Source organism: Sceloporus undulatus, chromosome 2 (assembly GCF_019175285.1).
Source record: "Sceloporus undulatus isolate JIND9_A2432 ecotype Alabama chromosome 2, SceUnd_v1.1, whole genome shotgun sequence".
NCBI classification, from domain to species: domain Eukaryota; kingdom Metazoa; phylum Chordata; class Lepidosauria; order Squamata; family Phrynosomatidae; genus Sceloporus; species Sceloporus undulatus.
In genome coordinates this window covers 282,219,235-282,245,128 of record NC_056523.1, presented here as the reverse complement: position 1 = coordinate 282,245,128, position 25,894 = coordinate 282,219,235, and the positions used below count along the sequence as shown (strand labels likewise).

Below are 25,894 nucleotides of genomic sequence, written 5' to 3'. Positions count from 1 at the left end.
TTTACGGGCCAAGGCTAATGGCCTTTACTCTGTTCTCATCCTTCTTGATTTGTCTGCAGCCTTTCACACCGTTGATCACAGCCTTCTAGTTGATATACTCTCTGACCTTGGGTTCTCAGACTCTGTTCTCGACTGGTTTAGATCTTATTTGTCAGACAGATCTTTTGCAGTGGTCACAGGTGGTCAGATTTCGTCCGCTGTTCCCATATCTGTTGGTGTTCCCCAGGGCTCTGTTCTGGGTCCCCTTCTGTTTTCTCTCTACACACTGTCCTTAGGTAAACTCATTAGCTCTTTTGGTTTTTCCTACCATCTGTATGCCGATGACACCCAGTTGTATCTTTCCACCCCTGAGCTTTCTCCAAGGCTTGAACAGCAACTTTAGTCTTGTCTCACAGCTGTCTTGCAGTGGATGCGCCATCGGCGTTTGAAGCTCAGCATGTCCAAGATGGAGCTTCTTGTCTTTCCTCCTAAGTCCACCCTTCAACACTCCTTTTCTGTCTCTGTGGACAACATTTCTATTCAACCAGTCCAGCAAGCCCGCAGTCTTGGTTTTATCTTTGATTCTTCTCTGTCGTGTGTCCCTCAGATTCAGACCACAGCCAAGGCTTGTAGATTCTTTTTATACAACATTGCCAAAATCCAACCATATCTATCCGACTTTACTGCCAAGATTCTCGTCCATGCCCTAGTGGTCTCACGACTTGATTACTGTAACATCCTCCTGGCTGGGCTTCCTCTTTCTCACTGTCCTTTAATTTCTGTCCAGCATTCAGCTGCACACATTATCACATCCTCCCACCACTCTGACCACATCTCTCCTTTGTTGGCATCCCTTCACTGGCTCCCCCTCCCTTTCCGTATTCAGTACAAGCTCCTGCTGGCGATGTTTAAAGCCTTCCATGGGCTGGCCCCCCCTTATTTATCAGACCTTCTTTCTCCTCACCTTCCCACTAGGGCTCTCCGTTCTGGTAGTCAAAGTCGGCTGTCCCAGCCCAGGATTTCCTCTGCCCCATCTAGGATTCACCCCTTTTCACTTAATGCCCCTCACTCCTGGAACATTCTTCCCTTGCGAGCAAGGGCCATCACTTCTTTAACCAGCTTCAAAACGGTGTTGATGACCATCCTGTTCAGAGAAGCATTCCCAGACATTGTGTGATTGTCACTTGCTATCTGATGTTCTTTTTGTTGCCTGTTTTATTGAACCATTTCCTGTATTGCTATGTGTTTTATTTGTAGTATCCTATCATTTCTTAGATTGTACTCCATAGGCAGGTTTACTGTGCAAATCTACAGCGCTATATTAATAATAATAATAATAATAATAATAATAATAATACATCAAACTGTGTTCTTCAAAAGCATCCTCTAGAATTGGCACATTAGAATAGCTAGGGTTTGGATTATGGAGCCTTCTCTATAGGTAGGGCTGGGTGTAGCATTCAAAGCCACCTGCAAGTGTAAGGAGCTTATCTCATGAACAAATATCTCTTCTGGCTTGAACTCAGGACCCAGAATGCCCCTGGTTGTTATCTTACCTAAATTGACACATATCTAGCTGGGATGCTGCTGCCTGGATGTATCCCGGGTCAAAGCAGCCAGCACTTTTTCAAAGTCGGAGAGCTTCCAACTTCAACATTGAGATGATACCTTTATTTAGTCTATATAGTTTATCACATGGGGGAAATTCTGTGCAAAAACAGGAAAAAGCTGGAAAAAAACGGAAAAGCAGGTTGATTTTCACAAACATTGTTAAAGTGGCATTAACCCGAATGGAAAAGTAGACAAAAGCCCTCCTTTTTACTTTTGGGATTTTCCAGTAGTAAAAGAGAAGCTGCTTTTGTCTACTTTCCATCTATTCCATTCAGGTTAACACCAGTTTATCCTTGATGTTGTGTGAAAATCAACCCACTTTTTTCCTCCTGATTTAAACCCAGCATAAATGCACTATACTAAAGTAGAGCAGCCACTGGCCACCTTGGTGTAAGGACTCAAGTTACCCATCTGTGGCTCATAGGGTTAACAGATTGCCCTAACTGGGGTGCAAGCTGGTTTTAGAGGGATTCCAATGATTAAATTATCTACCTTATATTTGTTATTAATATTTACAATAATCTTAAATCCAGTTATTAGCCCCAATTAAAAGAAACTTACTGAATGAACAACTTAGGAAATCAATCAGTTCTGCTGATTAAGAGTGTCTGCTCTAATACAGCCTAAAAATGGGTTTAGACCTTAAAAGCTAGAACATCACTCAGAAAAAAACAAGAAATAAACAGTTTCTATACAGCACCTAACATAAATTGGAACTAAACAGCAGAAATAATGCTTATGTGGTTTCAAAAAAAGGTGGATGTTTGCTTAAGACAGGCATTTGCCAAAGTACAAAAGGGAATTAGATGTACATACCATTGCTGTTTATGAGTTTTGGGTGCTTTCTGTTATTTTAGGATCTGCTCAAAGTCTCACTACTGATTGCTTCATACTCTGCTTGTTTGATATAGGCATATTTGGGCATGCTGCCTTCTTTTTTCTTTGTAAATCATTCCTTTAGTAATATTATTTTGAAAGTATGCCCAAAATTCTTCCGGCCTAGAGACCCGTAAATTATAAATAGCTATTACCTACATTTCTATTTAGTTTGAAATGTTAGCAGAATGTATAATGCATTGATACACAGCCAATGTGTGACCAAAAGCAGCAAAATGAGTAGTATAATGCTAACAAGATGTAATCTCATTGAAAGACCCAGTGCCCATGTTTGTCCACTCTGACAATCATTGTCATGTTAAATTCTAAGAGGAAGCTGTTATAGAGTACATCTGCTGCTGCTAAGCACCTCTTGCTCTTCATTTTGCTTCCACATACCCAAAAAGCTGATTGACTTTTAAGAAGAATGCGGCCAAGACCTGATTTGCAATGGATATTTAATACCTGCTGCCTTATTTAAAAGACCTGATTTATTAATTTAAAGGGAATCATTTAAATGTCTGTCTTGATTTATTTCCCATCAAAGGCTTTGTTTCTTACGGGACTGTACCTACTACTACTTACACAGATTTGCCATCTGGATGTGTCCTTATATAAAGCAACATTGCTGTAGTGATGTTGCATCTTCTCAATACTGACATCACAATCTTTTGTCACTGAGAAAATGCTACTTTTCTTATAAAGAATGTCTACTAGAGTCTGGAGAGCTGTGGGATGTGCAGATACACAAGTTTCATGAGCCCTTACTCTCTGGTACTCAGGCATTCTCTCCTTTATCATACTATTTTGCTAGTATACATTTTTAAAAATCACTTCTTTAAGAGGCGGTGCACCCCTCTGGAACAGCATTAGTAGGACCTCACAGGACTTTTCTACGTAAGAAAAAAGTCATGTACATGCCTAGCAAGTTGCCTCCTTCCTTCAGCAATGTTCTGAATTTCCAGCTCCCTCAGTGATTTCCACTCTTCCTTGTAAAGTTCTAACTTTTATCTTCCTGCTCTGCAACACTGAAGGTAGTATCTCCTTTTAAATTTGTTTTGAACTCTAGAAGCTTTTCCCCACCATCTCCTTGCAAAATAGGACGCTACCATATACTAACTCAGAACATCGGTCCATCTACCTCAGTACTGACTACAGACTGTTGCAGTTCACCAGGGTTTCAGACACAAATAGAAGAACTATGGGAAATGGAACTTTCTCAGGCTTACTTGGGGATCTGAAGGACTGAATCAGAAAATGTTTGGACAGAAAGCCTGTTTCCCACCAATGACCATTTTAAAAAGAAAAGTACAGTATCATCATTATTAAGGGCCATTTCCCACAGTCTTCTCTGGGCTCAAAAATATTATATGGAGAAAATAAGCATTGTAATGATGCTAGTCTCATTTCTGCCTCCCATGTTAAGTCATGTTAAGGTGAAGTATACAGTTCAGTCCATCACATGGAGTTTGTAGCCCAGTCTGCTAGACACTGCCAGGCATTATGAGACATTCAGTAAAATAATTTTAAGAGGGCAAGAAGATATGTAGCAAACAGAGATTAGTACCCGGAGCAATGGATGCAAGCTACAATGGATTCCACTTCAACATTAGGAGGAACCTCCTGACAGTAAGGGCTGTTCGACAGTGGAACAAACTCCCTCGGAGTGTAGTGGAGTCTCCTTCTTTGGAGATCTTTAAGCAGAGGCTGGATGGCCATCTGGTGGGGATGCTTTGATTTGGATCTCCTGCATGGCAGGGGGTTGGAGTGGATGGCCCTTGAGGACTCTTCCAACTCTATGATTCTATGATTCTATAAGCAATATATAAAAGTCACTAGGAAGAAGGTTACAACAGCACATGTTTATACAAGCTCCTAGCAACCAAAACTCCCTCATCTTGTCAGGAAATCTCTTTCTGTAGTGAGACAATTAGGTACAAATTCCATCTCCATTATGTCTCCTTTCCTCTTCCTTCTTTCTGCTTCAAGGAAAATTTGGTCAGTACAAATATGCAAGATGTAAGAATCACTGCTAGTAATTGTGTGAAGCTGGCCTTTCTACAAAGGAGGGTAAAAGCAAATGCTGCACAACAGCCTCCCAACCGTTCCACCCTGATATAGCTGCCTGTCCAATTTACCTCTGTATTTGGAATGGGAAACATCACCATTTTGTTCCTTGCCACAGGCAACAAAATATTTTTGGGTCAACATGGGTGGTGATCCGTATATTATTCTAGAAAAAAGGCAAAATTACTCAACACCTTCTTTGCCTCAGTCTTCTCAGAAAAGGCAAACGGTGCTCAATGTGAGGATAAAGGAGCAGAGGACAGAATAGGGGAATTTCAGCACAGAATAAGTAAAGAGATAGTACAGGAATACAGTGGTGCCTCGGGTTACGAAATTAATTCGTTCCGCCATTCCTTTCGTAACCCGAAAATTTCGTAACCCGAAACACTTTTCCGTTAGCACTGGAAAGCCTATAGCTGCACTTTGCAGCATTTGAATTTCGCGCCGAAATGAATTTCGTAACCCGAAAAATATTTCGTAACCCGAAACAGTTTTTGCCAATCCAACTTTTTCGTATCCCGGAAATTTCGTAACCCGATCATTTCGTATCCCGAGGCACCACTGTATCTGGTTAATCTAAACGAATATAAATCTCTGTCATGCCCAGCCTGGAAGATGGCTTGGAGGACTCAGAGGATGAGCTAGAGCCTCTGGGATCTGAACCTATAATGGAGGAGCCAGAGCCCCAGGGGCTTGAACCTGTAATGGAGGAGCCAGAGGCTGGCCCTAGTTCTGCTGGAGCAGAGTCTATGGCCCCTCCAGAGGTTCAGCAGTCAAGTTTGCCTGGTGCCGAGGCTGTGGACATGGAGGAGGATCTGGGCAGTGTGCCTACCTTCAATGAGCGTCGAGCAGAAAGAGAGGGCCTTCGAAGATCTCGGAGACTTTATCAGAAGCGTCTTCGTAATCAGGCACAGCTGAAGGCCAGCTCCTTGCCTTCTTAAGCACCTGGAGCATGTGTGGTTCTTTGCCAGTGGATATCTGACTCTTTTAGAGGAAAGACTCTGTCTCTGGCTCCTTGGCTTCTTGTCTTGACTACCCGGAAACTTGACCTTGGACTGCTTTATCTACCTGCCTATCTGTTACCCTGAACCTCGGACCGTCTGACAATTCTTCTGGTAAACCCTTTTGGCAAAGCTACTGCAACTCTCCAGGACTGTGTAGCTTACATTGACTTTGCTGTGCTGGGAGGGGGTTGTTTGTTTGATAACTAGCTGCTTTATCAGCCCTTTGGCTGCTTTCCCGGACAATCTCCAGGATCAGACGAACTACATCCAAGGCTATTAAAAGAACTGGCAAATGTAATATTGGAGCCATTGGCAATAATCTTTGGGAACTCCTGGAGAACAGGAGAAGTCCCAGCAGACTGGAGGAGGGCAAACGTTGTCCCCATCTTCAAAAAGGGGAAAAAAGAGGATCCCAACAATTATCGTCCAGTTAGTCTGACATCAATACCAGGAAAGATTCTGGAGCAGATCATTAAAAAGAGAGTCTGTGAACATTTAGAAAGCAATTCCATAATCACAAAAAGTCAACATGGGTTTCAGAGAAAAAAGTCATGCCAGACAAATCTAATCTTTTTTTTGGATAAAATTACCAGCTTGATAGATGAAGGGAATGCTGTGGATATAGTATATCTTGATTTCAGTAAGGCTTTTAACAGGGTTCCCCAAGACATTCTTGCAAACAAGCCAGTGAAATGTGGGCTAGACAAAGTAAGTGTTACATGGATTTGTAACTGGTTGACCGGCCAAACCCAAAGGGTGCTCAATAATGGCTCCTTTTCATCCTGGAGACAAGTGACCAGTGGGGTCCCACAGGGCTCTGTCCTGGGCCCAGTGCTGTTCAATATCTTTATCAATGACTTGAATGACAGAATCAGGGACATATTTATCAGATTTGCAGATGACACCAAATTAGAAGGAATAGCTAATACCCCTGAGGACGGGATCAAGATTCAAAATGGTCTTGATAGATTGGAAAGCTGGGCTAAGGCTAACAAAATGAATTTCAACACAGAGAAATGCAAGGTACTGAACTTAGGGCTGAAAAATGAAATGCACAGATATAGGATGGGTGTCACCTAGCTGAATGAGACTACGTGTGAAAGGGATCTGGGAGTCCAAGTAGACCACAAATTGAACATGAGTCAACAGTGCGATGCGGCAGCTAACAAGGCCAATGTGATTTTAGGCTGCATCAATAAAAGTATAGTGTCTAGATCAAGGGAAGTAACTGTCCCACTCTATTCTGCTCTGGTCAGACCCCACCTGGAATACTGTGTCCAGTTCTGGACACCACAATTTAATAAGGATGTTGGGAAACTGGAGTGTAGGAAACCATGTCCTATGAGGAATGACTTAGGGAACTGGGGATGTTTAGCCTGGAGAAGAGAAAGTTAAGAGGTGATATGATAGCCCTGTTTAAATATTTGAAGGAATGTCATATTGAGGAGGGAGCAAGCTTGTTTTCTGCTGCTCCAGAGACTAGGACCCGGAGCAATGGATGCAAGCTCCAGGAAAAGAGATTCCACCTCAACATTAGGAGGAACTTCCTGACAGTAAGGGCTGTTTGACAGTGGAACAAACTTCCCCAAAGTGTAGTGGAATCTCCTTCCTTAGAGGTTTTTAAACAGAGGCTGGATGGCCATCTGTCGGGGATGATTTGATTTAGATTTCCTGCATGGCAGGGGGTTGGCTCTTGCGGTTTCTTCCAACTGTATGATTCTAGAACTGGAGTAGCAGAAAACAACTGAAAGTGCTGCTGTATTCCCATTTAGGTGATGTAAGATCCATTGACTTGATTGGAATTTACATTCAAGTAAACTCATCCAGGATTGGGCTGCATGAGCTCTCTATCACTATTAAAGATTCAAAGCCTATTATGTCCATTCTTTGAAATCCCAGCAGCCCCACTGGTTTAAAACACAAGAGAGCTACCACTGACTCACAATAGATGCCACTGTTCCAGAGTGACCAAATGTCCAGCTCAGTACAAGACAGATCATGAAATTAAAAACAAACTTTATTTACTATAACAATATGAATAGTAAGTAAATTTCAAGATGGTTGTTTAAAAGTGTATACTTCTGGAAAAGTTGTGCAGTGGGAGGGGAATCATTCTGCAAAAGACATAAGTGAAAACAATTATATACCATTTGGGCATAAATGGCATTCAGCCTAAATATCTTTCACCACATACACTGCAAAATGTTGTGCTCCTTTAGAGTTAGTGGAAATTAATGCATTTCCAATTCAATGAACTCAGTGGGACTGTGCAAATGACTTTAATGGGATCAAGATTGCCTCTTCAGCGGTTAAAATGTATTTGCAAACCAAGGGTCTCTGAATCCCTCTTTGTAGCACAGTGTTCACAAAGTATGTTGTTCATCTGATATGTTAACCTTCTCCCTGGGTTTCAATGCTAATGTGCAGCTATTAACAAAATTATAGGCCAGATCATGGCCAGAGTTCAAAACCTTATTGAAGAAATTTGCTTTTTGATATTTGCTTCTTGTCATATTGCCCAAATTTTAAAAAGATTATGTTCACTTCCAGTGTGTATGCTCCTTTAAAAATAAAACAAAACTACATCAATTGCTCATATCTTATGTGTCAGCTGTTTCCTCCTGTCAGGTGGGTGGTAAGATGAGGGATGTAAATATAAGATTGTTTTAAAACATGTTGGCTCAAGGTCAAGGAGTTCTTATTCTTTCCTTTCAATCACAGGCTTCTGGTTTGAAAGAAAGTCGCCAAACCCATGGCTATATTTATAGCTTCGAAACACTACCAAATAGGAAGTTCATTCTCATACTGTTGGCAGTGGTGGCTGTCACATGAACATACTGTCCAACCAGAGCATAGCATTGAACAAATTTACTTTTAGCAAACCTGAGATAACCTTGGTTTAGTTAAAAATACCACTACTGGTATTTTAATTCCGTAGGATAATAAAAAGTAGTTCGTATTCCTAAATTCTATTTATGTCCTTGGGAAGACTTCCAAGTAAAAATTGTGGATGATTTCAGGATTATTATTCCAAATAATCCAAACCAACCAAACATCACAATTTTGAAAACATATCTAACCCAAGAAGGTTTTTCCATTTCCTATCTCCTCATTACAGTGCAATTTTCTAAAGTAATATAAAAACCAACACCCTTATGTTAGCTGTCAGAAGTAGCTTCATCTTCTAATTACTGTAGAAAAACTCAGAAAGGACTTCATCCTTCTTTTGTGGCAACTTGGCTATTTTTAGGTGCAACAGGAAAACGCAAATGCACAAACTTCTAATTTGTCAAGAACCATATACCCTGGCAAATTGAACCATAGGATCATCGTATCAGTTTCTAAGTTGGCAGTGATGGAATACACATGGGTCTCTGTTCTTCATGAAAAAATGATAAACAAAGAACTTTTGATATTTAAAAGGAAAAAAAGAAGACTCTAAAATAGAACCATTGTTGAATGATGGCACTGTGGCAGACATTTCAACCTCATTTTGACCTCTCATCTTCCTTTCTGCCCTACAGCAAATGAGGCTTCTTGCTGCTCCAAATTTAAGACATAAAGAATGCACCATCTGCAGTAAGGTCTATACTCTAAATTACCACAAACGGAACCAGGATTCCTGACAAAATTACATTTTTATCTGTTCATGCAGTTTATAAACCTCCCTTTTCTACATGAAGAACTCCTCTAAGATTTTATATTTTACCAAATTTACCTACACATTTTATGTTACAAAAAGAAGAATTTACTGCATTTTTGTTTTTGTTTTTCCCTCTGAATCTTCAAGCCAGCTGTGTTTCTAATCAGGAAAATTGGCAATGTTTATGCCAACTCTGCATTTAGAGAAGTCACCAATTCAATCCACAAAACAGTGTTACCAAAACTATTCTTGAGAAATGCTGTTCTCCACTCACTCACCTAAGAGCAGAAAGGTGAAAAAGGGCTGCTATACTTTAACAAACCAGTAGAGGACACTCAAGAGTAGGGTCACTCAAATTCCATTCTAACCTCATTTCTCTTGTGATTTATGTTTCTATAACAAAAAAGGTCAAGAATCTTAACACATGCTTTGAAAAGAGTGTATCAGACTTTTAGTTAACCAGAACACCAGAACTGGAAAAAGTGGTATTTCTTACTTTAAGTTTTATAGAAATGGGAGATACTAGCAATCAGGATAACGTATCCCTGTATCTATATGTGAGCATAGCAATACATCTGTTAAACATAGCACAACTAGCCCACTTGATACAACAAAGCTCCTATCTTGTGACAGATGTTTTAGCACTGCAAAATTAGTGTGAGACCCCCAGCCCTTAAAACAGACCTTTTGAAAGCTCAGATATGGGTAGTGATTAATACAATGAATACACAAGTGTTGATATTATAAAATTGATCATTTACAATTTTAACAATTAACTAAAATCTACATCCTTTGTACCCCGCGTTGTACAAGCATGTGTTTTGACTCAATAGAACAATCAACACACATGAGCACATCCTGCTAAAATTTGGTATGAAAATAATAAAGCAGATACAAGAGAAACTTGCCAAAAAATCCTAAAGCACAGCTACAGTTTCCTGCAAGGCTCCCTGTACCATTCCCACATTTTACTTCTATGCAACAACTTTTGTCAGGGGATTGTCAAAGAGCACTTTGATTTGTCCACACCCAATGAAAATTCTTCCTAAACAGAGTCTCCATGACTGGACATTATTTTTCCTTTTGCCAAAGGAGATCTTTAATGTAGGGAAGTTGGGAAGTTTAACATTGGGAAAGGTACTTGTGTGCAGAATTTTCAAAGCTCCTCCTTCTACTTTTCCTAATGATATTATAGAAAGTTATTTTAAGATTAGCCTCACGTTAACACTCTGTTGTGGAGTCTGTAACCCTTTCAAAAGAGGACATAAAATATTCTTCTATTTACCTGCACTGGTGCCTGCACCGGTTGTGAGGTCCCCACCCATCAGGCCACCTAGGAGAAGACAAATAAAATAGTCAAATTGAGTAAGAAGCTGAAAGAAACCACAAAGGTCAAACAGAAATTACAGTCTATTTCTCAAAGCTCTGCAAACTCTGAACCACCACAGTTCTTATAAAGATCAAGCTGTCTGAGGCATACTGACTTATGTCAATGTTCAACCCGGCCCAATTCCTACTGCTTATGCCATCACTATTTAGTGGCTCTAGTCGGTAATACTCTGGACAGTATTGACTGAATCAGCAGTGACTCCATAATATCTTAATAAGGGATCTAAGCAGCTACAGCAGAGGTGAGCAACTGAGGGGTTACACAGCTCAGAAAAAGGAACTTGGAGAGCCACTTTCCCCACTGCACCACCACTTATTGTTCCTTTTGTGTGCTTTAAAGGCACTTCTGACTTATGGCAACCCTACAGCGAACCTATCATGGGTTTTCTGTAAAGATGTAAAAATTTCAGAAATATTGAATCTATTGAAAAAAGCAAACTGGAGTTTACAGGTTTTTTTCGCAGAAAAAAATTGGAAATTTTCAGAAAAATTGAAAAAAAATTAACAATAGCATTTTTTTACAGATTGAAAATCACTCTGTTACTTTAGGAACATAAAATATGACTATGTACAATTTGATTTGGTGTAAAAATACCATAATTAGTCTATTTAAACAGTTCTTACAAACTGAATTTACTTTAAAAAGTATTTGTAACAAATGGAGTAACAGTCTTCTGAACTGTACAGAACCACTTTGCTTTTGCTAGTTTATGAGGAGCAGTAAATATATATCTATATGTGTGTGTGATTTTCTCCTGGAATTCCTTGGTGCATTCCACTAATCATTATATCTATGCAGAATGGTCCCTAGTGCCTTTTGTGAACCCTTCTTGCACCTCTGGCATTTCTCTCTCTCTGTGTATCACAAAGAGGAGTTAGGTGCTGCTCTCTGGGACACTTATTGTGTCCTCAGTTGTGACTATCATCAACCAGAATCAATACTCAGAATATGCCATTGGAGTGAATGACATTGGGGCGGGGGAACGCATAGGGTTTGCTCCTGTGCTGTGCAAAGACAACGTCATAAGCTCCGTCTTATCACCCCCCTGGAAACATTTAAAAAGAGGCTTAAAACCTTCCTCTTCTGTCAAGCTTTCCCCCTGGAAAATGAAGTCGTGTACTCTGATCCCATTGACTCTCTACCTCACCCTATTGATTGATTGAAAGATTATTTTTAGATTGTATATTGTATTTAGTGCTCTTGGTTTTATCTATTTTATATGTGTTTTGTAATTGGTTTTAAACTCTATGTAAACCGCTTTGATCTTTTTGGAAAAGTGGTATATAAATAAAATTTATTATTATTATTATTATTATTATTATTATTATTATTATGAAAACACTTCCACTGGTATTTTTCCAAGGCATTTACATGTACTTTTGTGCAGCATTCTTGCTATCTTCACCAATACTCAGTTCAGTGACTTTCCTTTTTAACATCATTCTTATGCTTGTGAAGGCCTTATTTGACTCTTTCATTTCAGCTTGTATAAGGCTGGCGCTGCTTTAAGTAGACAGAGTCAAGGATCGTAATCTCTATTTATCCTGCTTAGAGGTAATCCCACAACAGCAGCACCTGGCTTATAAGGTGAGACCATCCAGCCTTGAGCTGGAACAACACCTCAGCATCAAACAGATTCTAATGCCCCAACACATTTTCACAAAGGCTACAGCCAGCCACTTAACTGCAGGTTCCAATGACCTATTTTGCCAGCCTTTGACTGTACTTCCAATTTCATTCCCAAGTTTTTCGTTTATAAAAGAAGCTGTGTTGCATTTCTGAGACATAACAAGTGGATCCAGATTCAGTCTATCTTCTGAAATGGTTTTATTGCGTTTAACAAGACAACAGTGGAGAAAAGGCATTACGGAGTGAAACCATTGGTTACAATCTATCAGGGTTATAAGTGTCAATCTGTCTTTGCTGTAAGTGTCAGAAACAGGTTATCTCATAAACAGTTTTTCCTTTTAATGAAGCTTGCACCCACCAATTCTTTTAATTTCTTTTTTAAAATTGTTTCCATATATCATTTTCTTTTAATTTAATACAATAGATACTTTCAGCCTATTCCATTATTTCCTTAATGATGTTCTATTTTGTTTTTTAGGTTTTCTTTTTTCAGAAAGAAGAAGGATGGAAAATGAGTGGGAAAAACAGGAAAGTTACTAACAGAAGACAAAGACTTCTGGAACCTGTTCTCCCACCATGAATAAGGCAGTACAATTGTATGATTAAAGCACTCATGTGGAATCCCCAGTATTTATAGCTTTATAGAAATTATCCTCGTTTCTATTTAACAGCAAATTCTAAGATAGGATCATCCTTGGATAACAGAGTGTGTTTTCAAGAGTGATGATCAGTTAATAAGACAGAAAGTGTGAAGGAAAATAAGGGTGTCTTGCTTTTTCCAATTATGATATAGAGACTCACATATGACTGCTTAAATGAAGAAATGCCTACCTGTGTTACCTGCACTCGGTGGCCGGTGTGTCACACCAGGAGACATGCTATTCCGTTGTATAGAAGGGTGGGCCAGAGGCAAAAGATTGGGATTACCCAATGAGCTTACTGGATTGCTGTAGACCAAGCTGTTGTGGTTGGACACTGGTATAGAAACTGGCATCTCAAAGTTAGGTGGTGGAACAGCCTGTAGAAGTGGGAGGAAAAGGAAAACAAAAGACAAGAATAGTACAGAGGCACAACAGTATTGAAACACAGTTTTCTACAAATAATTTTGTACTTTCTGGTTGAAAAACACAGAAAAGACCAATATTACCAGCAGAATTTTGGACAGTAAAAAAAAATCGTGAGTTAACATTCAGTCTCTCTTGCAACCTGCTATAATTTGTCAATTTCCCTTTGATGACAAGACTGAGGTGCCTCACCAAACTTTCTCCTTCAAATAAAACTCTGCTTTATTAATTCTCATTTTAGCTTTCTTACATTTGCAAAACCCATAATTGCTTACTTGTGACATCCTAATGCAGCTTCCTAGACAAATGCAGATAAAGATACATGGTCATGATGACTTCACTGTCAAGAGCAAGATGGGGGGAAATACAAAAGGGAAGCTTTCTATTGGCAGCCCCTCACAAGCTCCAGACGGGAAAAGACACACAACTGTGTGTCTTCCTCATACAAAAATATATTATCCCCCATTTTTCATTAACATATGAGGAGTAATACTAATATAACATTTTTTTCCCTGTACAAAACAACAATCATAGAGATATACATGTGAAAAAGGAGAAAATATTGGTTTGAACCAAAAGTTGGAGGAACTCTGCTAATACAATTATACCACTGGTGGTGTTGGGGCATGGGTTATCCCTCCCCAAATGTAGCCCAATGACCACCTCAAAAACTCTGTGCAAGTTGTTGGGAACTTCCTGGATAGTGTGGGGAACAGTATAGGGGGTTGAAGGAATGGAGGAAGAGAATGAGCACAGTTCCCTTAAAAATAAAGCTGTGCCCAAACTTCAATGCATATATGGAAGATGCAGTATGTCCTATAATATAGGGATTGCATGATGAGGAAAACTGCAAATATCTAGCTGTTTTTTTTCCCTTAAAGATAATGACACAATCCTATGTAGTGGTATATTCTCTTTGGTCAAATGCAGATATCTACTGAAAACATATACAATTTCAAATATAAAGGGCTAAACCCTATTGCTTAATTTCAGATAAAGTACACCCAGTGAAGCAGTGGGGTTCACATAAATGTTAGCTTACCACTCAGCAATGGAGTCAATAACTCTACTTTAGCTGGGGATAACATGGATTTATATTAAAGCACCTTGAGATTTCCCTATTGCTGAATAATATTTTAATCTAATACAAGAGTACAATACATGTTTGAACTTTGCTTATTTGAATTGCATTTGATTATTTGAATTAAATTACAGTTTGTTTGCTTTTTAGCCAAGTCAGAAATGATATTGCAAGTTATCATTGCCATTGGCACATATTCATTCCTATAATGACCAGACTAATATTGGATATTTCATTGACATTTTAAGGAGTACCTGGACAAGCTGAAATTACTTGTCAGCCAGGTATCAACACTGCTGCAACAGATGAATAGATACTTTGGAATTAGTTTGGTAAGTACACTCCAAGCAACGTTTATGATAAACTTCATGTGCTACCTTCTCACATACATGGATATTTTGTTTTGAAAGGTATATCTAAGAATATATTGAAGGAATGAAATGCTGCTATAAACCTAGTTTGCAGAAATAGTCCTTGCTTTTAAAAAGTCAGTGAAAGACAAGTTCTTCCCAATAATAACTCACAATTTCTGTTAGGCTCCCTTAGGAATTAACTGACTAAACTGGATGATCTAATCAGTTTCTCCACTCCATTGACTCCATTTAGAGTGGATGCAACTAAGTGTAAGGAATAAAGAAAACAGAGTAAAACAACCAATCCCACTGCCCCACAATTTCCAGGATCAATTGCCTAGAAAGGTAGGCATCTTTGGGCATCTTCAGAAAGAGTCTGGACAGCTACCTGCTGAGGATGTTTTAGCTGGAGATCTTGCTTTGAGCAGAGCATTTGACTCAATGCCCCATGAGGCCCCTACCAACTCTATGATTTATTACTCTATAGGAGTTCTAATCTAGACAGTAAGAGATTGATTTTTGAAAAACCATTTATTGTTAATCATTATGGAACTGCGAAAGTGTTTTGTTGCCATTAATACTGCAGATAGTCCAGTGTAACACTAGAACACATTCCATAGTGGTAGAATGCAAAGATATAGCCGTGCTAGTGTGTAGAATCAGTACGTAGAGAGATCTTGTAGCACTTTTGAGACTAACTGAAAGAAGGAAATGCTGCCAATTTCTTTCTTTCAGTTAGTCTCAAAGGTGCTACAAGATCTCTCTACGTACTAGAAAACATTGCTTGCTATATATGGTTTTTGAATGTGCATGGAAGTGGGAGTGATCCTGCTTATGTAATACAAAGTGTATGGAAGTTTTCCTAAATATTCTTTCCCTTTAAAGCAAGGGTCTCCCTAACAGGAATGGTGGATAGTCAACTTTCTGAGGTGTCTAGACTCCTGGATATACCTCCCCCAGACCTCAGAGAAGTGTACACACTCCTTAAGCTCCCAGAACCCCAGCGTAATGGGAAGGCACTTACATTTTTGAAAAATGTCCCACTCAGGGCACTTAGTGGCCATATGCAAACTGTGGGGAATGCTGTCAATCTTGTTACAAAAGGTAGGCAGTACTCTCTCCTCCAAGTAACAAATAACTACAAGTAATTGTAATTTATTGCACCAGAGTTATTTGCATTGTTATGCTCATCACACCCCCAAGTAACATATCACAAATAATGCCATCAATTGTGATACATTACTTTGAAGCTCTATCTTAGGGTGGACCAAGTGAGGCTGATGGAGCTGCATGTGACTCCCCCAGGCTGTATTTCTGGTCCTTGACCCCTCCAGATAGGCCTTTCTCTGATAAACGGTGACTGTCTCTCCAGGAGACCCCATAGAATTGACAATTTACATTTGAAATACATAGCAGATGCCCCCTCTATTATTTAGCATAAACAAATAAATAGTTTTTCAAACTCAGGAGTAGCCACTTGTGCTTTTGCGGGGTGTGTGCCATTTTTGAATGTCTATGTTGCCCCAGGGGGTCCCAGGGTCAAAAATCAGCCCGTAGATATGCATATGTTCTCCATTCCTGCTCCACATGGATTGGGAGTAGAGCCATAGTTGTAGCATTAAATGGGAAATTGCTGTTCCTGGTCTTTTGACTCCCTGCTTATCACAGAAGCAATTTGTATAGATGAAATTCTCCAGGGAGTATTCTCTATGTGCAGAACCTAACATATGAAGTTGAGCGAGTGGACACTGCAAGAGACAATCCAAATTCCCTACTGATAATGCTTTAATCATTGAGGGGGCTGTTTCTTTAGAAAACAGTTTCCATATGTATTTCACAGAAAGTAAACTAATAAATGTTCTCTTTCTTTACCAGCTGCTACCAGAAGAGTAGAGGTCAATAGGGGTTACAGATAGTTGACCTGGGGGTTATGTGTAGTTGAATATTATCAGTGGCTTGGCAGAAGAAGGCATTTTTAGTCTGCAAACTCTTTCCCTTTGAGTCCAAAAGAACCCTGCCTGTGAACAACTTCTGTTTTGAAGGAAACCCTGTGGCAAACTATCACTCTTAAAGACCAGTCTACACTGTACAGTCATCATGTGGATGTCACTAAAAACAGTTTCTCTCTGTAGCATGTGCTGATCGCTCCCGGACTGGAGTGACCAGACACAATGGTCTTGAAGCTGGCCACTGACATGATCCTTAACAGGTTGCCAGCAGGAGCAGTTTTTTGCCACACTTTTTCAGGCTGGCTTCAAGTTGCCTTAGGCAGCCTCAGAGCAGCTTCTAGGCAGATTGAGGGCATATGCTGTTTGAACACCAAACCCCCAAAGTGCCAGGAAGGTGCTTTATTTGCCCCATGTATTTTGGGCCACAGTCTAGTTTTACAGATGTGAGAAATGTTGCTTTGGTCTACCAGCATGAATTGTTCCACTTATGGGTACTAGGACTACTGTGGCCTTTCTCAGTGATGTCCCTTTATTTTTGAAATTCTTCCCCAGATAGATGTGGCCTCATTATGGCTGATTAAAAGGCAGCATTTGGGGAAAACAGGTTGAACTGCTGCTAGTCTTTTTGAAATTTCTGCTTTAAATGTTGAAATTGCAAAGTTTGTGTTCCATATCTATTATTTTACATTGCTTGTGAGGGTGGTGAATCCTGAAAGGTGAATTAAATAGCTTTTAACATATTTTTAAAATTTATTCTTTATTACAAAAAGGGGAATGCTATATTTACCAAAAATGAAAGTGAAATGTAAATATATACCATGAACAATGATCCGTCTCTAAAACCACCCTTGACCGACTGAAAAATATTATCTCCTGCCCCTAACCTCTGCTGGATAGCTTCAGTGCACTAGATTCACTTGTATCCTTCTGCTATGACTCTTTCTGAATGTATGAATATAGTGAGAATGATGTTTGTGTTCCAAACCTCATTCTTGTCCAGAAACATGGCATGGCACTTCTTTAGCCAAAAACTGACTGGGGGAGTAAGGCTGGATTGCATCCTGAATGTGTCGTATAGAGGAGGATGTTTTCAGCAATGGAAGAAGCATAGGTTATGATGAAGGCTTAGTTTCTTAGGAAACGTATGTACTGTGTAATTTAAAATATCATACAATTATGTATCCAAGTATAGAAGCACAATGGGTGAAATTCACCCTTTGCAGCTCAAGCCCAAAATGCTGGGGTTATGCAACAGGAAATTCTTGGAATTTGTGAGCTGAGAATAGAATAAAACCCCTCTCCTCTGAACAAACAAATATAAAAAAATGGTGCAAGATATGAAATTCCAGCCGAGCTCAAAAGCTCTTCTATCCTATAAAGAATACTGATTTCAATGTTGTTTCAGATCCAAAATGGAACTAATATATAACATTTTCACAGGCTTTGTTTACCATGTCAGTCTGTATGCTTGGCTGGGCTGAGAAGGGGATAGGAAGAACCAATCACTTCTGTATTGCCCAAGATGTTTACACACTTTGATGGAAAATAAGAGTAGGGCAGCTAATATGGCACCAAGAACACTGGAAAACTTGTAGGCATATTACATTGTAGAAGAGTGATAGGGAAATATAGCCCTATATCAGTAGTTCCCAAGCTTTTCTATGCCCCATACCCCTAGAAAATGTTTGATTAATGTTCACACACCCTACAAAAGTGATATCATATTTGGAGATGAAGAAATCTAATTGAACCACATATAACACTGCAGGTGAACAAACTGAACTTATAAAAATAATCTTTTAGCTCAGTGCCTAAAATGCAAATCTAAATTGAGTAATTAGATTCTAATTTATTCAGAAAAAAACATGAATAATGACTTGTGACTCGCCACTCAAAGACACAAGCCATTCATTGTAGAACTCCCCGAAATTCAATCTTGTGCCCCCCTGGAATTGCAGGCACCCTAAACTGGGAACCCCTACTCTATATGCTACCACATTTTAACTCTCAGCATCCCTTACCATTGCCTAGGTTGTTAAGGGCTAATGGGAATCAGAGTCCAAGAACACTTGGAAGGGGAAGTGTTCCCTGGTCTTACCAAATAAATACTCAGCTTGCCTATGAATTCTTCTTATCCTTGCAGATCACAAGTGGCTCAGAATCCTTTCTTTTCTCCCCTCTTCACTTATGAAGCATAAACATAGAACTATTTGTTATAAAATAGCATGCCATTGACTAAGAAGCATAATGGAATACAGCAGGCAGTGGATCAAAAGCAAAGTGTAAACCAGCTGGATCTCCACTTCATATTCTTCTATATCTTTCTTGAACTCCATTAAATCAATTAACAATTCTTGCTTCTATGAATTAGTGTTATAAAGATATATGTAACTTCAGAAATCCTTGAGTCAGTCTAAGATTGCCTGTTGTGAGCATCCCTTTAATTTTTCTTACAACAATTCATTCCTTTTCATTTGGCGGGGTTTATGGACAGACGTTCCCAGTGGAAAGCATCCATTATACTATGACATCTTCTTCTGTGCCAGTGATTGTTTGCATATTCAATTTGCGTCAATTTCCAAATCACACAACAGATCAAATGTGAAAGTTGTATGGTGGTTTACATGATATTTTTGAGGCATTCAAGTGCTGGTCATTTGGGAAACACATTCAAAGTGCACTACAATTACTGATTCCAACACTGTGTAAAGCAATTGTCAGTAAATCTCATTTCAGCCTCCTCTGATCTTAAGGCTACTTTATGGTAAAGGAACCCTCATAATTGCTTATCTTTATGAGCCTGCAGAGCCCTTTGTAGCACAAACACATGTATGACTGCTTTCTGATGTTTTAGCTCTCTTGCACATGTAGCCTCTCAAGACAATAAACTTATCAGTTAATAAGCCCTATTCCTTTAGAAATTTCTGAACTTCGTCTTTTTTCTTGTAAACCAAGTTTTCTGAATCTTATTTACTTAATTTTTTACTTTTCTTCTTGCTTCCTTAGTTTTCCTTTCCTCTTCTTTTTTTAGAAGCCCAACTGTTCAATATATCTAGAGGCTGCAAAATTGGGAAATGGAGTTTAGCAAAGTACAATGTGACCATTGGAATGCTTGGACACATTGGCTGGGGATTATCAGAACTATGACACAACACATCTGGAAGAAGGCTGACCTACATGTTATTTAACAGAGAAGCAAGGAATGGTTTGCTTATCATTTTGTTCATATCTTTTCTTTTGTGACTGAAGAAAAGACACACAGGTGGTATCCAGACCGGCGCAAAGCGCCAGCCTGGATACATGCTCGGGTTGCCTTGGGGCGTCCTTTACAGATGCCCCTCAACACTAGCACATAACTGCAGCATTATAATGGCGACGCCCTGTCTACATGGGCGCCACCATTATTTTTTTTATTTATATACCGCTATTCCAAAGATCATAGCGGTGAACAGCAAGTAAGCTAATTAGCAAGTAAGCTAATTTGCCCCCAACAGTCTGGGTACTCATTTTAGCGACCTCCTCGGAAGGATGCAAGCCTGAGTCGAGCTTGGGCCCTTTTGCTGGTCTTGAACTCGCAACCTTGTGGCTTTGAACACGGACGGATCTGAACAACCTGTCAGTTCTCCCAGAAGAGGAAGTTGAGTAATGGGCTGCAATATTGCAAGATTCCAGCAGCCAAGAGTGAGAGAGAAGGAAAAGTATAAAGATCCTGGACTTTCATCTCCATTTTGTTGGCACCAAACCGCGGCAACGGTGTCATCCCCAGCCTTCGAGAACACCTGATCAATGTTCGGCGGAAGGGAAGTGTGTGTGAGTATTGTATGAATGTGTGAGTGAAAGAGCTCTTGATAATCAATGTTTGTGTTACTTGTGTGATTCAATAAATGTTACATGCATGGTGTTTAAAACCAAATTTGGTGTCTCAATGTCTTTCTGAGCCTTGCTGTGAATAGGTCCACGGAGGGAGAGGTTCTCATTACACGCTCTCAGGATAAACAGGTTGCCCTTACAATCTTGGGCATAACATAGGATGCTAAGCTAAACTAGTCTTTGGTCTGATCGAAGAGAGCTCTTCATACATTCTTATCACAAGAAGCTGCAAGTGCTGAGGTTCTAATGTTTTCGTAAACCTGCATAGCTTTTTGGGATCTATTTTGGACAGAGATGATTATGTGAGAACTTCACAGAACTTCACTGTGTTGGTAAGATTTTCATCAGGTGAAAAAAGAAAGGCTGGAGGTTTCACAATACCATTATTGCCAAAATGAATATAACAAAACAGTGGAGGCAGGACTCATGGGGTCCAAGAGCTAGGACTTTCTGATTGGCAGGGACAGCAATGAAGAGCCGAGTAAAGTTACTTTTTTGGCCCAACACTCCCAAAATTGAATGGTTGTAGCTGGATGGGGGATTTGGGGAGCTGACCAAACAAATAATTTTTTAAGATAAAGTGATATGACATCAGCCACACTTCTCAGAGTTTGTTTTCCTCACTGAGTTTAACTGCAGTCCTCAGTGTAACTGGCTGAGGGTTATGTTTCTCCATAGTGCTGAGAAAAGAAATGAAGAAGCATGTACACTTTGCAGAAATGTCCGTATAGCTGTCTGCCGTTTTAGGATGCTCTGGGCAGATGGCTATGGGGATTGCCACAATGAGCACCTGTACTTCCGAATTCATGACCACACTGCTGGATTATGCTACAGAGTAGTAACTCTCTGTTAAAGCTTGGCCTGCTTAAATCACAGTGGCAACTTCAAAGCTCTCCTTCCAACATATGGATTTAGGCAAGTGAGAAGAGCGTGAGTGGAAAGAGAAATAAAAGTGTGCATGCATTTAATTAAAAAACTGCACACACATGTTAAGCATTTTAGAAAAAGTGTTTGAAAGGAATACTAGTCCAACGTGGAGTTCTTCTGATCTCCTGAGTAAAATGTTCACTTTCTCCAACATTTGTGAAAGCATGACTTCTACTACAAAGGCAATACCCATTCAGTCAAATCTTTTTCTACACATATGAAAGATATGCTTCCTTAGGAAGGACTTTAAAAAGCTGGTAAAAAATTAAGTTGCAGCAGTGATTCTTAAGAGCAAATGCCTTCCATCTGGATGTCTCTTGCACATAGAACTGGCCACATCAGTGGTTGGGCCCATTTTGTTGGCAGAGGCTTAGTTTGTACAAACAGCTGTCTGTGCAAACAACATAGGTGATCCTATGTCTTTGATCACTTTGGCATACACAGGCCTGAATCTTATTTGTAGTTCCAGCTAGAAGAGACCCAATGAATTAATTGGGAATGTCAATCAATGTGTATATAAATCTCACACAGTTAACTGGACTACTACTGAAGTAGGAGTCAGGCTGTAGTCAAATGCTTGGTTGTTGCAGATAAAACAGACACAAAGACGCATCTAGATTGAAATTTATTTCTTTCATTGGAAGATGGCCCCTGTTACAGTATCTCTGGTTCAGCCCATAGAGTCTTCACTGGATAAAGTTATTCTGAAACTGACACACTTTGTATGCAAAAAGACTGCAAGCTCTAAGGTACTGTTCTTGATGCAATCTGTTTTGTCCTAAATCATCTTTTGGTTTGTTTTAACAAGGCATCTTAGGAAAACTGCATCAAAACAAAAATAGCACAACTACAACAAATGTATGATGTAGGTTAGTACAACTATGCAAGGAGAAAATCCTCCATCTTGCCCATGGGCAAAAGCAGATGGGGAAAAGGCAGTGGACTGGGAGGCAGTTGGGCAAACTGACACAATCTCCATGCAGCAGGTATGTCACTTGAATCTGGGGTAGTAATGTCTTTAAAAAGTATGACTTAAATAGTGTCAGCTTGGGTACTTACTGTGTTTATGTTGATTTTCAGATCATTTCAAAGAAGGGGTAGATTAACTGTCCCATTGCCTCTTATCTGTGGTAAACCAGCCCCATATTCAGCAAGCTTTAAAGGGCAATTTATAGAAACAGTATGTTGCCCTGAGAACTTTGGATGCCTCCAAGTTGTTTCTGAGTTATGGCAGCCCTAAGGAGAACCTATTACATGGTTTTCTGGGACCGATTGTGTGTGACTCACCCAAAGTCACCCATGAGGAACTGAACTCTGATCTCAAAAGCTGTAGTCCAACACTCAAACCACTACATCACACTTTAGATATTTGGTGGGATATAATTTTTTAATTAAAAAATAATAAATAAAACAGTGGAACAAAAGAGCTGGAAATTTTACTTTTTCATCTATATTTCTGATAACTTGCATGGGTAGGGATCATAACAGCTGGGGGATTGTGGCAGTTGTAGGAAAAAGTAACGTCTTCCAAGTTTTGAAACATAGCTAGTGATAGTCAATATAGTTCTTTCCCTTCCTGCTTGGTCCGTACTGTTAACTGTTTAACATGAAGAAGATAATGACCCATGTTTTTATGATGTAACTGCAATTAGCTATTACAAGGTGAAATTAAAGAAAGTTAAAACTAAACTCCTATTTTAAATTCATGGTACAAACATGATGCTGCTGAATATAACAAAGAATTCTATTGCACCTAAAAAAACTAACACATTTGTTGTGATATAAGTTCTAAGACACCAAAGCCTCATCTTCAAAATGCTTATGACATGAAACTTTTGTTAAGTCTTTTAGGTGCCAAAAGACTCATTGTTTTTATCTATATCACACAAGTACCCCCCTGCAATTTTTCACCAAGTACACATGAATAGTACTATTTGTACTTATATAATACTTGTAGTATTCATGAGAAGTTCCCCCTCCTTTATGTCTGTACAAACAAAATAGCTACATGCAGTTATTTCTCTTGAGTATCTGGCAAGGCATATGACTGTTAGAAATTCTGTCTTGGTTAAAACAAAATTTAGCGCTCGTTAAAGCATTAAGAGGAATGCCAATGGAGTCAAAGCAAATCTTCTGATAAAGCTGTAAAACCTTCAACACACAAACGTGACTGAATGCTACCATTAGGCTCTCATGCAGTCTGTTTTCCTGCAACTAGCAATTAGCTACATAACCCTTCAGTGTGGTAACTGAATTTCGAGTGGCATCTAATAATGGTGGTAGCAGAATTCACATTCTTTCATTTATAGTATGAAGACACATTTCAACTTTGTGCCATTTTCTTTTTCTTTTGGACCCACAGAAAGCTGTCTGTGAGCATGTTAACTCATCCACAACAAAGTTTACAGATGTCCTGAAATACATTTTGAGATAGCTACTGTGGTAAACCACTATTTTGAAAATCGACTGTACGGTACGTACATTTTTAAAAAAAAGTTCTTAAGTTTTTGCCTCTTGTTTGTCATACACATCTCATTAAGGAACTTCGCACATCTCAAGAGCAAAAATATATCATGGTGCAGTATTTCCTACATGCAATTTGGTTTTAATGGGAGCTGTCAAAACATGTCCTTCTCTGAATATGCTTTCTTGTAAGAAACCAGAACTGAAAGGGTTAAGGTGTGTTACTGCAGCGGTTATCAGCAGACAGCCATCTAACCTTTGGTACTTACAGGAATTTTATGGCTCTTGATCATATTATCAAACTCTTCATTAATTTTTTTGTATTTTTCTTCAGTGCGTGGGGTGAGGGTGTAAGAGGAGTCAGGATCAGGGCTTTCACAGCCTTTGTTTTCTTTCTTGTTCAATGCCTGCCAGGTTCAGAGAAATATCAGAGTGTAAAAAAAATGAAAGGGAACTCAGGGTACTTACACATAATCTTTGTCTGCTGATCATTAGATCAATATCTTCATTAATTTTCCTGTACTTGTCCTCAGACTCAGGGCTGTGACCTACTGAATCGTCTGCATCTGGGTCTGGACTGTCACAGCCATTAAGTCCTTTCTTTCTCAATGTCTGAAATACATAATTTGGAAAGTTCAAGACTTGACACAGGCTGCAAGAGAGATCCAGGGCCTTTACCATCGTTCAGGCTGCCTGGTGGTTGAAAGCTGTTACATATTACATAAGGGAAAGAAAGAGGAGAGAGATGCATTAGGTCAGCAAACTGCAGCTCTTGTTACCAGCAGCGAAGAGAGAGTCACTGTGACCTCTTCTGAATCTGAAGTCAGTCAATAAATGGAGAGAGAACACAACCTAATAAAATGTCTTTGCTACCATCTATGCCTTTCCCTGCAAGAAAAACACCAGCAAGTTAGAATTTTCACCATTCACATCTTTTTAAAACATAGGAAGGGCAATGCATTCAATCAGACAGAGAGCTGCCAGCAGCTCTTTGTGAATGCAATGACAATCGGTGGAACAACACTGTGCCTTCAAGGTAGAGCAGATTAAGCCTGTCAGGGTTCTTGGAATATTCAACAGATGCCTCCCCCTGCCCCTAATACCTGCTACGTCTCATTAATAGGACTGAATTGAGGAATTTAAAGTTAGGAGATTTAGCACTACCCATCTTGCATTTTATAGTCATCTAACTAATTTCCCTCTCAGGCCAAAAGGTGAACACAAGGAGAAGCCTTAGAAAATCTTACTTATATCTATATGAACATTGCATTCAATTAAATATCTAGACTAATGACAAAAGAATGCCATATGACAAATGTGTAGAATGATTCTTTCTACTCATGCACAAACATAAACCTAAAATTGACAGAGTAAATTATCTATCTCTTTATGGATCACACATAAATTTTGCCAAGAAGTGGAGCAGCACAAGATGATTTCTGCTTCACTTTTCTGCAACCATGCAGACATAATATATACCAAGGGTGAGAAACATTTGTAGGTCCAGTATCCTGCTCCTTCTGTAATGTAATAAAATTTATTCAGTCATTGACCAGTATAAAAACAAAATCACACAAGCAACATATCAATATAACAATAACAAATTAAAATATAAACTGATGGTAGACTGTACGTGTACAGTATCAAACAGTTCTTTCTACACGGTAATAAAATGACCATTTGACAGTTGAGGGCGCAGTTTACAAACAATATAACAAAATTTAGCCACCTTATGGGATATTGTAGGATCATTGTTGTCCAATAGGAGGCATAAATAAAAGGAGTCAGTTTTGCCTGGGAATTTACTCAGTAGTGGGCTAATCAGTTTGATGTTCTTTTGGTGCCTGTTTATCAAACCATTTCCTGTATTGCTATGTACTGTATATGCATTATCCTACTTGAGAGTATGTATTTCCCCTGGAAAATGATTAACCATCCATTATGAAGCCAAGTCCTCCCTGCAGTCCATCTGCCTTGGTCCAGGCCTT

The 25,894-nt window shown here is 39.3% G+C and overlaps 1 protein-coding gene across 15 annotated transcripts in view; it reads right to left on the bottom strand.

The window, feature by feature from the left end:
• The window catches only part of MEF2C (myocyte enhancer factor 2C), a 229,894-nt gene that overhangs the window by 34,454 nt on the left and 169,546 nt on the right, over positions 1-25,894 (bottom strand). For 11 of the 15 annotated variants that reach the window (XM_042454572.1, XM_042454561.1, XM_042454573.1 and 8 more), the window contains 3 exons: positions 24,375-24,518; positions 13,031-13,217; positions 10,466-10,513 (listed from right to left, as the gene is read on the bottom strand). In XM_042454572.1, coding sequence (XP_042310506.1) covers positions 10,466-10,513; positions 13,031-13,217; positions 24,375-24,518 — 379 coding nt within the window. Of the gene's footprint in view, positions 1-10,465; positions 10,514-13,030; positions 13,218-24,175; positions 24,314-24,374; positions 24,614-25,894 lie in introns of all 15 variants that reach the window. The other 4 variants (XM_042454574.1, XM_042454571.1, XM_042454576.1 and 1 more) reach the window with 3 other exon arrangements.